At 41.5% G+C, this 13,540-nt stretch overlaps 1 protein-coding gene across 2 annotated transcripts in view; it reads right to left on the bottom strand.

Annotated features, from left to right (window-relative positions):
• Positions 1 to 1,162: 1,162 nt before the first annotated feature.
• RPRD1B (regulation of nuclear pre-mRNA domain containing 1B) overlaps positions 1,163 to 13,540 on the bottom strand; it is a 59,734-nt gene continuing 47,356 nt past the window's right edge. The window contains exon 7 of one of the 2 annotated variants that reach the window (XM_081096581.1): positions 1,163 to 3,696. In XM_081096581.1, the coding sequence (XP_080952707.1) occupies positions 3,547 to 3,696 (150 nt within the window). In that variant the 3' untranslated portion in view covers positions 1,163 to 3,546. Of the gene's footprint in view, positions 3,697 to 11,593; positions 11,708 to 13,540 lie in introns of those variants that run through there. The other variant, XM_081096582.1, reaches the window with a different exon arrangement.

Here is a 13,540-nt window from a genome sequence, read left to right as displayed (position 1 = left end):
TGCATTCTTCTCATGCAACCCAACAATCAAGCTTTTAGGGTTGGCAGGGAGCCTAGAACTAACTGAGTCCAAGACCACATTCAAAGATAAAAAAACTGAGGCCCAGTGAAAGAAACACCTGTCCCGGGAAGGTCACACAGTTAAGGGCTCTGATCACAAAAGTTAAGCATTTTGGCAGACACATGCACTCTTGGGTAGTCCCACCTTCAGCTCTGTGGACTTCAGAGTCACATTTTGTAGCGTGAAGTGCTAATTAAACCAGAGGAATTATGGACTTACTATTTATAGGAAGGAGTGAAGACATTACCTAGGCCATGAGACCTGGGGCACAGAAGGAGTTCTTGTCTCCTGAGATCCACATATTACATTGAACCTTTGTATTTTAAGACAGAAGGTGGGTAATGCAGCCTCAACTCTCCTGATTCGGGACCTCGGCTTGAGTTGCATTTAGTCTTGAAGGACCAGCTATGGCAGTTTTCTGTATCATGAGATAAATGAGTAACCCTACTCCTTCAGGCAAATGCTGCCCTCACCCAGTGGAAAGGTTAAAACCATCTTTCCAAACACCAATCACTTCAAAAGGAATGATTTCAAAATATTTTTCTATTATTTTGAGTTTTAACAATAATACTTAGTCAACACGCTTCACTGAATTTAAAAGTGAAAAGGAGAAAGGAAACCCACAAAGATGTTTTTAAAGGCATACCACTCAGGTTTGAATTATCTTGACTTTTTCCTCTCGCTGTTCAGAATGGCTTTCACTGTATTGCCAAAATCAAATATATCTCTCAGGAGGCCTAGTGGTGCAAACAAAAGCGCTGAAATCAAAGAATTTGCAAGTTTTAATCTGTCAGAGACTATGGTACTGGGGAGAAAGTCACTTAACTTCTCTCCATCAGTTCCCACTTCTGTGCAATGAGGATAAAACTGTGGAGGTACCTCTCCTGGGTACTGTGTGGGTTGGCTAATTAAAGCTAATTAAGCCCCTGGAAAATACTATGTAAGTGCTGGGTATTTATGTGCCACTAAGACCCACAAAAACTCCACAGGGACAAGATTCTGTACAGACAGCACAATCTCTATTGGTGATTACTAATTACCCACTGCTTACAAAGAGAGCACTGTGTTCTGCAAAAGGGTAGGGAAAGGAAACAGCACACAATGTCATTCAACAACACCATCTTTATTCAAAAATATATATCTATGAGACATTTCAGAATATACTGCTGCCACCAAAGACAGCCTATACTTCTAAATAAAGTCCTAAATTAATATACAAATTTAAGCTTTAAAAATATTCTTTAAGAAAAAAGAGGGGGGGAGAACAAAAACTTTCTGAGGAATATGACCTAAAGGAAAGGTCCTTTAAGGTCTATGGATGCCCTAAGTAAAGAAGAAAAAACACAAAACACAAACTACCCACCCCACCCTGCCAGATCCTTAAATTAAACAAATGAAGTAAAGCACACTTGGGGAGGATATGGGAGAATTAGATTTAAAAAAAACAAAAGCATTTCATTAAAACAACAACAAAAAATACCAAAACTAACTTCCTCACAGGAAGTCCACTAGTAGTAACAGGTGTTAAGAGGCCATCATATTCATTTACATAATTGCTAGTTTCATTTCTTGCTCTTGCTGCAATAATTATGCACCAATGGCTGGTTAGATGCAATCAGATAAAACATCACAGTGGGCAAGATTCATTCTGTTATAACATTTCATCTAGCTGATCAGAGCAAATATCTACCATACCCTTTTTCTGGGTTGATTTGTGGCTAGTAAAATTTTCCTTCCTTGATGAAAACATACAGAATGTCCAAGGATCTGTTCAGAAACATGCTCTTAGGTAGAACTAAAGCAGCACACCACATGAGGAGAGGCATATGTGCAGAAAGAGCAAAGACTCGAATTCACCTTGCAATTTTAGTAAAGTCACCCACTGCCCTACGGCCTCTGGGAGAAAATTTTATATATAGACTCATTATTTAATCTTGACAGGACAACAGGCAGTGTTCAACACAGTCCATATTCTAATCTGAAAATAGCTTAAATGCTACTAGGTTCTACACAGAGTTCAACTGAAAGCCTGCTATGACTTTTCACTGTTTTCACTTTTGGCAGGCAGGAGGGCTCCTTTAAGAAAAACCTGTTATACTTTAAAAACATAGGTTATATTTTAACATGTAAAATTACATGTAATTGGCTTTTTGGTAATCCTCAGAATAATGGAGAATCTGAAACCCCCTCCACTGGATCCCATTTTATAGCTTTGGGATTTCAACCTCTGGGCTATAATTCCTATTACACTATTGGGGCAAATTGTTTTCTGCCCTTTCCAATGTCTAAAATAAGCCTGCCAAAACAGAATGATTTATAGTTAACAGGCCTAATCTTTACTAAAAAGCAAGTAATGTCAGATGGCATGATAATAGAATTAAAACCCAAAATTAATATCCCAAACTGTCCCCCTTCCCCTGCCCAAGATGAGCTATTCAGTAACATCTGACACAAAGTACTCCTGGGCACAGGGACACGTGCAATGATGTGGCTGATGGACAGATGAGCATGCACGGTGTCATATTTGCAAGGGAGATAAGCAAGTGCAGTCACCATCCTGAGGATATATGCCCACACAATTGTTAGTGTGTGCCCTACTCCCCAAAAGAAAGGGTCAAAGCAGCACCCACACAGAACCCAGGCTCTCAGCATGCCTTTAGCTTTCCGGCCCACCACTGCCATTGCTAACAAGCACCTTCACAGTCAACTGGGGTCAGAAGGCTGTTGTAGGAAGGAGTTCTATGACGCTGGGTAGATCCTTGAAAAGGGCAGCCTGTTTGTAGGAACCTGAAGCAAAGTAGTTATTTTAAACTCATCCTTGTAATTCCTGTTACTCTGTCTCTGAACTATGATTTTATGTCCCAGATCAGCTCCTAATCTTCTTGCTAGATTCTCTAGTCTGCTTACAAAACAAATGCACCCAACCATTGACTATACATCGCCAGAAGTAATAGTAGGGGAGAATCAGAGATTTAGCAAACTCCTTATGGCAAAGCTGCTCGACAGTTGTGCCTCCCTTTGGGGTTGACAGAGTCAGGAAAGCCAATGACTCCAGGTTGAATTCCTCAGTGGAAGCCTGTACTGAACTTGAACGAGCCCAGCTCAGACCGAAGCTGCTTTCATGACACAATGCTATCATCAAGGACAAGATTCTTCTGAAAGCTTCCAGAAGTACACATGATTTTCATAACTTCTTCAGTATAAAGTGAGAGCTAAGAATGGAAAACTAACAGGGGCATAAAAACACAAAGTGGGAGAGTTTGTATTCTTTCCAAATATCAATCTAAACTGGATTCCACTCACCACTGTTCTGAATTGTGCTCAACAGGAGAGGCTGGAGAGGAGAACCAGAGTTGTGGTTCTTTCTGGAGGCTGGGGGCCAGGCGGAAGGAGGGATAGAACCAGGGGCTACAAGGTTATTTCCAACCATGACTTGCCCTCTTCTTTCTGCTGGTAGAGATGGGAATCTGGGGCATGGCACCTGCCCTAGTCAGTAGAAAAAAGGTCACCAGCAGAGGGCAGGGGGGCCAAGCCCCCTGTGACGTTGGGCAGCAATGAGAGGTCTGGCAAACTCTGAATATGGGACTTCAGTTCCTTGCGGACCTGGGTTACCCGAGCAAGCTTCTGTTTATATTCCTAAGGAAACAAAGAGAAGACAATGCAGTAAGTCTTTGCGTGCTGGTGGCCAAGTTTTAGGACCCAATACAGATACTCTCACCCTCTTTCCCTACATTCTCCCCACCAGATCGCCCCTGCCCTATTCAGCTAAAGGACAATGCTAGGTTTTCAAACTCTGTAAAACTTTATATAAAAAAGGAAAGCAGAATTCAATACTGGCAACAACACGAAATGGTATCACTTAGCACTTGAGATTTGGAAGTAAAAAGAAGTGACATTTTTGTATTTACAGTGTCTTTTATTTGGTTCTTAGCTATTTCAAAATGTCTTATAAAATACAGATGCTTAGGATTTACAATTATTTTGAAGGCTATACCTAGACATGGCTAGAAAAATCACTGTAAAACTATACTTTGTGCGTTAAAGTTGGACATTAAACCAGATTTATCATTTTTGCAGACAATGACTACACGAGCTCAAAATACCCAATGCCACTACCTGTGCTTATTCCATTCCCAAGTAACTGAACAAGTCCTTGATGAGGTTTCTAGTCTAAATAGGCCAGACCTTTCCTCCAAAAGCCTAGCTTTCATCAAGTCACCCCTCTGAGAAAATGAAGCACGGCACCACACTGTTTCCACGACTCTCAGAGCTCAAGGTCTTCTAAAATGAGCTCCTGCCAACTGTATTTCTTACAACTTCCCAACCCCCTAGGCCAGTGGTCGGCAAATTGCGGCCCCTTGAGTGTGGCTCTTCCACAAAATACCACGTGCAGGCGCGCACATACAGTGCGATTGAAACTTCGTGGCCACACTCAAGGGGCCAAAGAGCCACATGTGGCTCGCGAGCCGCAGTTTGCCAACCAATGCTCTAGGCACACGCCACTGCCTGTATGGCCATTTGTTCAGGATTCTACTCAAGCCTAGAGGGGAACACAATCTAGACACGGATCTTTCTTCTCCTGGTCCCAGCAAGGCCCAGCCTCCACTCCTCTGCCTACCTGCTGAGTTCCACCTCTCTAGGGAAATCTTTCCTCCTCGTCCAGGAGACTGGTCTGCACCTCTGCCTGCTCTGGAACCCTCTTGTGCACAGAGCATGCATCTAGGCCCCTTAACAGCCTGCTCTTAGGCACTCTCTCCATTCATGTTAGACTTCCATGTTCCTCTAAACCAATAGTAGCCAATTGGTGGCCCGCGGATCACTGGTGGTCCGTGAGGTCTGAAAAGTTGGCGACCACTGCTCTAAATGACGACTCCCTTGATAATGGGAACTGAGTATACCACTTTCCCTCCTCAGCTCCCAGTTAAAGGTTCTCCTGGTAAATCTGTATGGAATAACCCACCAGGTCATGTGAGGTCTGTGGTTTACAGCCCCCTTAGGGCTTGTCTTTTTTCCTCTAGTTGTGTCAGCCTCCTTAGTGTTTCTGCAAGGACAAGGATGTTTCTGAGACTGGGTCTTTGCTGACTAATGCCTCTCCTGCAGGAACATAAGAGAAAGCACCGGGCTAAGACTCAGAGACCTGGGTTTAGTTTTGGCTCTGACTCTAACTATCTATGTGACTGGGGACAAGTTTCCTCTCTCCCTTCATCCTCACCTTTCTTATCTGAAAATGAAAGAACTGGACCACCCACAGATCTTTCTTCAAGTTCTAGATCCCTTCATGCCAACACCTCATGAACACTTGGAGAGGCAGAGGGTTTGAGGGCATAAGCACGCTTGGGAAGAGTGATAAGACAGGAAATAAGTTGAAAGAAGAACACTTAGTTCAAGTTGTAAAAATGAAGTCCAAGCAAGGAGTGGAAGAGGGGAATCAGGGATGCAGGCAGGGAGGGTCTGCCCCCACATTCCCATAGGCAGTCAGCCCTCCCCTGAAATAACGGTTCTCACACAGGCCATCAAATGGAGAGACTGGGAAAGAAAGTAAGCGCTCTTGGCACTTTTTTTTTTTTTTTTTTTGTAGAATTAATACAACTATAACCACGACACATAAATACTTAATAATGAGCCCCTCATCAAACTTGTAAGCTTCAGGAGGCAAGAACCAAATGCATCTGCTTTCTCCCAGCATCCACCATGCCCAGCAGGACTCTGAACGGTAGGTGTGCGACACCATTGCCCAAAGAAATAATGGTATATAAAACATAATATTATGAGCAAGTACACAATATTAATCAGCTTTAAGTCTTGAAACTAAAGACTAATTTCAAATGTGAGGATCTAAAATGTCAAGTTCCCCGTCCTTGCCTCTACAAACATTTTTCTTCATTGGTTTTACATACTTCAAAGGAAATCAATAGAAGATCCACTCTATTACTGGACATGGATTCATTTAATTAACTTCTCCTGAATTCTAGGTAGAAAAAGGGTAAAATACTTACTCCCTGCTCAAATCCTCTGACCAAAGCTGACAAATAAAAGCCGCTTCGATTTGAAGCCATGAACTCCTGGCAGCTATAGAGCACTTCATTTGAAGGAATTCCTCAAGAACAGTTGAATGTCACTGAGTCTCTAGTGAGCTAAGCTGGGACTAGAATCCAAGACTCCTCACTCTTGGGTGATCCTCAGACTGACTTAGCAAATCCATCTGAGGTTAAAAGGAAAGACAGTTGATCTGATCAGGTACCACCTTAAGTTCAAATAACTCTCTCCCAGGCAATCTTTAAAACAAACAAAAATATCATTTGCTCCTTTTTGGGGTGGGGTGTTATCATAATTAGATGCTACTATATCCTAGATATCATAAAAAAAAAAAAACCTTCATTTTAATAAAAAGAAACATGTTCCACATTAAAGTCCTCTCGTTAGGCCACTCTGAAAGCTGATGGATCCTGCCCATACCTCCTCATGCTACCAGTTATTCTTCCCCTAGTGATTTCTACTTTAGAGCAGATGCATGAGCCTAGGAATAGGGCATTACTAGAAAAGAATGGGATTGAAAAATACAGAGCTGCAAGAAACAAGGTTAATATACAAAAGTCTATCGCTTTACTATATACCAGCAATAAACAAGTGAAATTTGAAATTAAAACACAGTATTTATTAGCACCCAAAACAATGAAAAACTTAGTTATAAATCTAATAAAATATGTACAAGATTGTCTGAGAAAAATACAAAACTCTGATGAACAAACAAAGAACTAAGTAATTGAAGAGAAATTCTATGTTTATGGCTAGAAATGTGGTAGACAGACAGACATGAGGAGAGCAATGACGAAGGGCCAGTACAGAAGGTCATTTAGGTGTAAAGTCCCAGATGCCTAGCTAGGGACAACTGAATGGTGGAACCTTGCCCCCCAGGGTGACCTTTCCTCCCCTAGCATATCCCTGGTCATGTGATTTGAGACCCCTGACCTTTCCTCCCTAGAGATAACATCTAAGTCTCAGTTGTAGTTGGGCTCCAGGCCCAAAGGAGCAGCAAAACCAAACAAGCGACGCTATGGCTGACCTCAGACCAGCTGCACTGACTAATGACCTCCTCCCCTGGCACTGACCAAGAAATCAGTGGAGACCCAGACCCTGAAAGAAGACACCTGGAAAGCTGCTGAATATTATAATGAGATCTTCACCTGGGACCTCCCCTAAAATCTTCACCCTTAAAACCATTAGGACTTTCCCTTACCCACCCCAGGCACGTTAGCATTACTTCCCTCACTCCAAGCTCCAAGGGCCCTTCCCTTTCCTCTATAACTTGTTTCCTAAGCCCATTTCTTCTAGGAATTACTTTTTCTACCCCTGTGATTTTATAAATACATGTTCTCTTATAGTTTGACAAATAAAAGCTGCAGGGTCTTGACTCTGAATTCTTTCCTAGCCAGAACTCAAGTACCGAGGTTGCTGAACCCAGGCCCAGTGGTGAACCTGGTGCCATTCCTGCTGCCTACAGCAGGAAGACTCAATACTGTTATGATGTGAGTTCTTCCCAACTTTATCTATAGATCCAATCAAATCAATGCAATCCCAATCAAAATCACAGCAAGTTCTTTTGTGGAGATACACAAACTGATTCTAAAGTTAATATGGAAAGTGGAAAGTTTCAGAATAGCCAAAACAAGACTGAAAAGAACAAAGTCAGACCTACCTGACTCCAAGACTTACTATAAAGCTACAGTAATCAAGACAATGTGGTACTGGCAAAAAAACAAATAGATTAATGCAACAGAATGGAGAGCCCAGAAACAGGCCCATATAGTCAACTGATCTTTGACAAAGAAACAGAAACAATACAGTGAAAAAAAGACAGTATTTTCAAGAAATGGTGCTGGAACCATGCAAAAAAAACCAGAACAAATCTAGACATGAGTCTTACATCCTTTATAAATATTCATTCAAAGTGGATTACAGATTAAAATGTAAAAGCACAAAACTATAAAACTCCTAGAAGATAACACAGGAGAAAATCTAGATGATCTTTAATTTGGTGAAGACTTTTAGATACAACACCACAGGCAGGACCCATGAAAGAACTAATAAACTGGACTTCATTAAAATGGAAAAAAATTCCTGCTCTATGAAAGACACTATCAAGAGAATGAAAATGTTTGCAAAAGACATTAGGGAAATGCAAATTAAAACAACAATGAGATATTACCACATACCTATTAGAATTGTCAAAATCCAGAATACTAATAACAGCAAATGCTGATAAGGATGTGGAGCGACAGGAACTCCATTATGTTGCTGGTGAGAATGCAAAATAGTACAGCTACTTTGGAAGACCAGTCTGGCAGTCTCTCACAAAACTAAACATACACTTACCATAGGATCCAGCAATTACACTCATTGGTATTTATGCAAAGGACCTGAAAACTTATGTCCACACAAAAAACTGCACATGAATATATTTATAGCAGCATTACTCATAACTGTTAGAAGCAAACAAGATGTCCTCCAGTAGGTGAATGAATAAACAAATTTTGGTATATCCAAACAACAGAATATTATTCAACACTAAAAAGAAATGAGCTATCAAGCCATGAAAAGACATGGAAGAACCTTAAAAACACAAGACTAAGTGAAAGAAGCCAACCTGAAAAGGCTAAGAGTCCAACTACATGACATTCTGAAAAAGGCAAAACTATGGCAAGAGGAGCTGGAGTGGGTAGGGAAGAATAGACAGAGCACAGAGAATTTTTAGGGTAGTGAATATACTGTAATGATGGGTATGTCCAAATGTGTAGAATGTACACCAATGTAAACTATGGACTTTGGGTCATTATAATGTGTCAATATAGAGTAAGGGTGACAGATGTGCCACTCTGGTGGGAGATGCTGACAGTGGGGGAGACTATAAATGTGTGGGGGTAGGGAGTATGGAAATCTATGTACATTCCTCTTAATGTTGTTGTGAAGCTAACACTGCTCTAAAAAAATAGCCTTAAAAAAACCCAAAAAAACACCCTTGGGCCAAAAGGTTTAAATACAACAGCAAGGGTGTGTAGGTATATACTTGAATATCCAAATACAGGTAAAGTTTGCCTTTAAAACTATTAAAACATGTTACCTGTTTAACTGGGACAGTTGAACGACCCAACTTAATGGCCTTGAGGAGAGATGAGCAGGTTAGAATTCACAGCCAGCTCTGACTAGGTCAAAGTGAAGCTATAGTAAGTTTATAGTCCCTAAATTCAGTAGTAACTGTGATCTCTCCCACCTCTCCCATTTTTTAAAAATAGATTTAGTCTTTTTCCAAATAAAGTCATCTATAAATGTTGCCATAGACCAACAAAACAATTAAGAGTGAATCCAGTCTGGCTGGTGTTGCTCAGTGGTTGAGCATCAACCCATGAACCAAGAGGTTATGGTTCGATTCCCGGTCAGGGCACATGCCTGGGTTGCAGGCTTTAACCCCAGTAGGGGCTGTGCAGGAGGCAGCCCATCGAGATTCTCTCTCATCACAGATGTTTTTTATCTCTCTCTTCCTCTCTCTGAAGTCAATAAAAAGATATATTGTTTTTTTAAAAAGAGTGAATCACCTCCCAATTCTTCCCCTTGGTCGGGTCAGGGCACTCTCTTAATAGCTGCCTTTCCAGTTATTCTCTCTGGTTCTGGACAGGTTAAGGAGACAGACCTCAGGAAAATCAGAGCATCTTTTTTCTCAACCTACCAGCCTACCTTCTGGACAAAAGTGTGATCCACAAGCTCTGCTGCCACAAGGTTCCAAACTGTGCCCTCAGCAACTCCTGCTCTCATAAGAATCCAGGCTGCTTCTCATGATAATAAAACCAACTTCAGTGATGAGACCCATTCGAATTTTTCTGACTCCCTTAAGTGTGCTGCATCCCACAATCTCTTTAGCACACAAGCACCACTCAGGTAGAGAAATGATGTGGCAAGGTGGTTACATGCACCTTGTGTAAATTACCTTACGTTTTTTGTGTGATAGAGCACTAAGCCTTTAATCTAACACTCATGCTACCTGTCTGGTACAGGAATTCGAGAGATCAAGACCTGCACTATTTGTATCAGCAGGATGACACCGCTGCAGGACTCCTGCTCATCACTCTTCTCTCCCTACCCACTGATTCATCTCAACCACAGCTCACATCTCTTTTTTGTATTCCTGTCTTCAGGCACTCGCCTTTCCTACATTACCAATCTTAAGCAAGAGAAGACAAGGTAAACACAAGCAGTCCTGTTGCTTTTTCTTTCCGGTTCATGCATAATTTACACTGGGGTGGTGGTAGAGGTGAGCGGTTAAGCTGAATCCTCCATCTGGCTACATGCACCTATGGCAACAAATTCTACCTCACCCCAGAGAGGCCAAGAGGAGCTGTGAAACAGGTAAGAGTTCTATCAGACTTCTGTTGCTACCCTTGTTTCGGGATCTTTGAAGAGGAGGTGGAGGGGAAAGTGGGCATCTGTGATAAACTGTCTGAGTTTATCTGACTGCCTAGAAATGTTTAAAACGAAGAGGGTAACGGCCCAATGTGTAGTTTTGAGATAATGCCTAGGATTTATGCTCTTGGCAAAACTCTGGAATCTCGGCTCACAGACTCTCCAAAGTTGCAGGAAAATGCATCTCCAACATCCCCGTTTCCAGCGGGTCCAGCTGACACCGTGTGAACACAGCCCATTATGGAGCACCAAGACAATTGGCTGAAAGGAGCAACGCTCACACATTCTTTGCCTTTTTTGGTTAGAGCAGTAAGCCAGGCCTGACATGCTGCAGATCGGCTCTGGGATAAGAGGGTTAAAAATGACAAGGGCTGACATTGCAATGACCTTTCTGCAGGAATTTCACTTCCAAAACAAAATTATAAGCATTTCCTCTAGCAACTCATGTAAGAAATGCTGAGCAAAATGTAAACATTGTCAAGCCTATATTTTTCTTGCTAGGAAGTATTTACGTAAGAAAAATTGTGTTAGAAACAACACCACCACAGGCAGGGGCTTGACTTGATGAAACAAAATTCCCAGTATAAGACTCATGTTTTCCTTTATCTTGCCCTGTTGTGCTATAGGACATAGGCATATAAAAATTACCTACTGCACGACTAATCCCAATTAAGAGTCATAAAGGGTCATTATGCATGAAGCAGTTTATAAAGGACCTGTTTTAAAGGTGACCTGCCACACTGAGTTTAAGTCAAAGAACTGCTTCATCACATGAAGGTTGGGAGAGCCAAGCAGAAAGGGGAAGCTGGCCTTCACCCTACTATTATTTAAAATGCCCACTCAGCCCCCCTCATCCTGCAGGAGCGGGGGGGCTGGGGGGGGGGGAGGACTAAGGCTCACAAGGACCTACACTTAGAAATCACAGCTTCTGCTTAAACCACAACTTAATTTTTTCTTTCTTCCTTTCTCTTTCATTTGTTTTAAAGGAAAATACAACATATAAATCTTTGGACTGAAAATAAAAATGCCACTTCTAATTTCTCTTCAAGGATCTATGTGGGAATAAAAAACCATCACTGACCTGCACCTTTCTCCCAGCCAGCTCCATGCTCCCATGTGACTTAGTGGCAGCTGGGACATTTCAAAATGATACATTCTGGGTGTCACAGCAAGACTGGAGCTGCTGAGTAAGTTGCTGGGGAAGATACAAGGAAAGAGGAAGTTGTGGCTCCAATTCCAGTGTGGGGTCTTTCAGCTCCATTACCAAAACCAGTAATAAAGGTACACATGAAGTTTTCCCAGAAGGAAAGTAACAAAATGGCTATAATGAGAGAAGCGTTCTCAGAGCAATCCAGCCACCCACTGGAGGAATCAAATGGAAATGGGCGTCTTAGGCTTACAGTCATACCACAAACCAAGGATTTTTAGGGCACTTCTTTCTCTCCAGAGGACCCTTTACACAAGGTTTACAGGAAGCTTCTGCTGCCACCACAAAACCCCCTCTGACAGGGATTTGCAAAAGCAAGGGAAGAATAGAGTTAGTATTTACACATAACTAAAATAATAAAAATAAAATCAATTTTAGGATTTGGCAAATGTAATTATAAACACTTACAAATTATAAAGATAAACACCATTTAAACACATGTCCACTATGCTTTAAAAGCGACTTATTAGAAAAAGGACATGGGAGCCTTTAAAAAATGTTTACATTATTTATGTAATGGGTCCCTCATTATGTAAGACCAAATACTAAAAGCGTAAGAAAAACTGTTTACTATTTATAATTAGTTCTCTCTTTTTTTTTAAAGTTAACTGTCAAAAAATGTTTTATGCAAGTAACAAAGCCCTACAAACGGATTTCCTTAGGGACCACTTCAATGGAAAATCAGGTTATTGATGCTGTTCAGACAAACATGAAGGGTGTAAATCTTTCAACTGTTTCTCCTTTTGAGCCAAATACTGGTAGTCAAGCATTCCTGGAGGGCAGCTGAGAAGCAAAGGGTAGAAAGGAAAGGGACTCTTTTTCACACAAAAGGATTTTGAGCAACATTTACTACAATTTTAGGTACTAGAAGGTCTGCCAGGGCCAAGGCAGTCTGTAGGTTACTGAACTGCATTTGAATACAGTCTCTCTTCAATACTTCAATTCCTTTCCACAAGCAACTAAAAAAGGAGGGAGGTTGCTAGGATAAAACAGGAGAAAAAAAATCCAGTCAGAAAAATCCAAGTTTAAGTCCTGTGAAACCACTTGCCTGCAGTGTGACATGACTTCACCGTGCTGGACTTAAGTGTCCTTATATATAAGACAGGAATGGAAATAATGTCTACACCATGGGTGGCTTGAATGAGACCAGGCCCTTGCTAAACTGTTCAATTTGAATTAGCAGATCTGAAGGGGGAAAGAGCACCCTCCTATGTTTATTATTTTATAAGCAATACTTAATGTTTTTGATTTACATGTTAGAATTGAAGAAAAAGAGAATTATTGATGAGGCCTAAAATCCTTCCTCTCTCCAACCATTTGAGTATGTCCTGAAATTTTAGCACCTTTACTAGAAGCTGGCTTGTGAAAATAAAAGGGTTTGATCTCCAAGACAGGGGAAAAGTCAGGCAATTTTATAATTAGGTGGCACCATAGTCCAATCCTATCAATCTAAGGCCAAGAGAGGGGAAGGAATTTGTCTACGGAGTAAAAAGCCTAGATCTCGTGGGAACATTCTCAACTTGGAAGGAGTTCCCATCCAAGGTATATAGGTGGACTTCTGGTCAAGATGGCAGCGTAGGTAAATGCAGCACTCACATCTGCTCACAACCACGTCAAAATTACAACCAAACCACAGAACCATCATTCAGAACTGCCTGAAGCCTGGCTGAATGGAAGTCCTACAACTAGAGAAAGAAACCACATTGAGACTGGTAGGAGGGGTGGAGGCATGGAACGGGATGATCTGATACCCACGTGTGCCTTGTTTTTTTTAATTGGGAGGGATATCTTGGCTGCAGAGGCCTTCTGTGAGAAGCAAGG

The sequence above is a fragment of the Myotis nattereri genome (assembly GCF_964212035.1).
Source record: "Myotis nattereri genome assembly, chromosome: 8".
NCBI lineage: Eukaryota > Metazoa > Chordata > Mammalia > Chiroptera > Vespertilionidae > Myotis > Myotis nattereri.
This window is presented reverse-complemented; position numbering and strand designations above follow the sequence as displayed.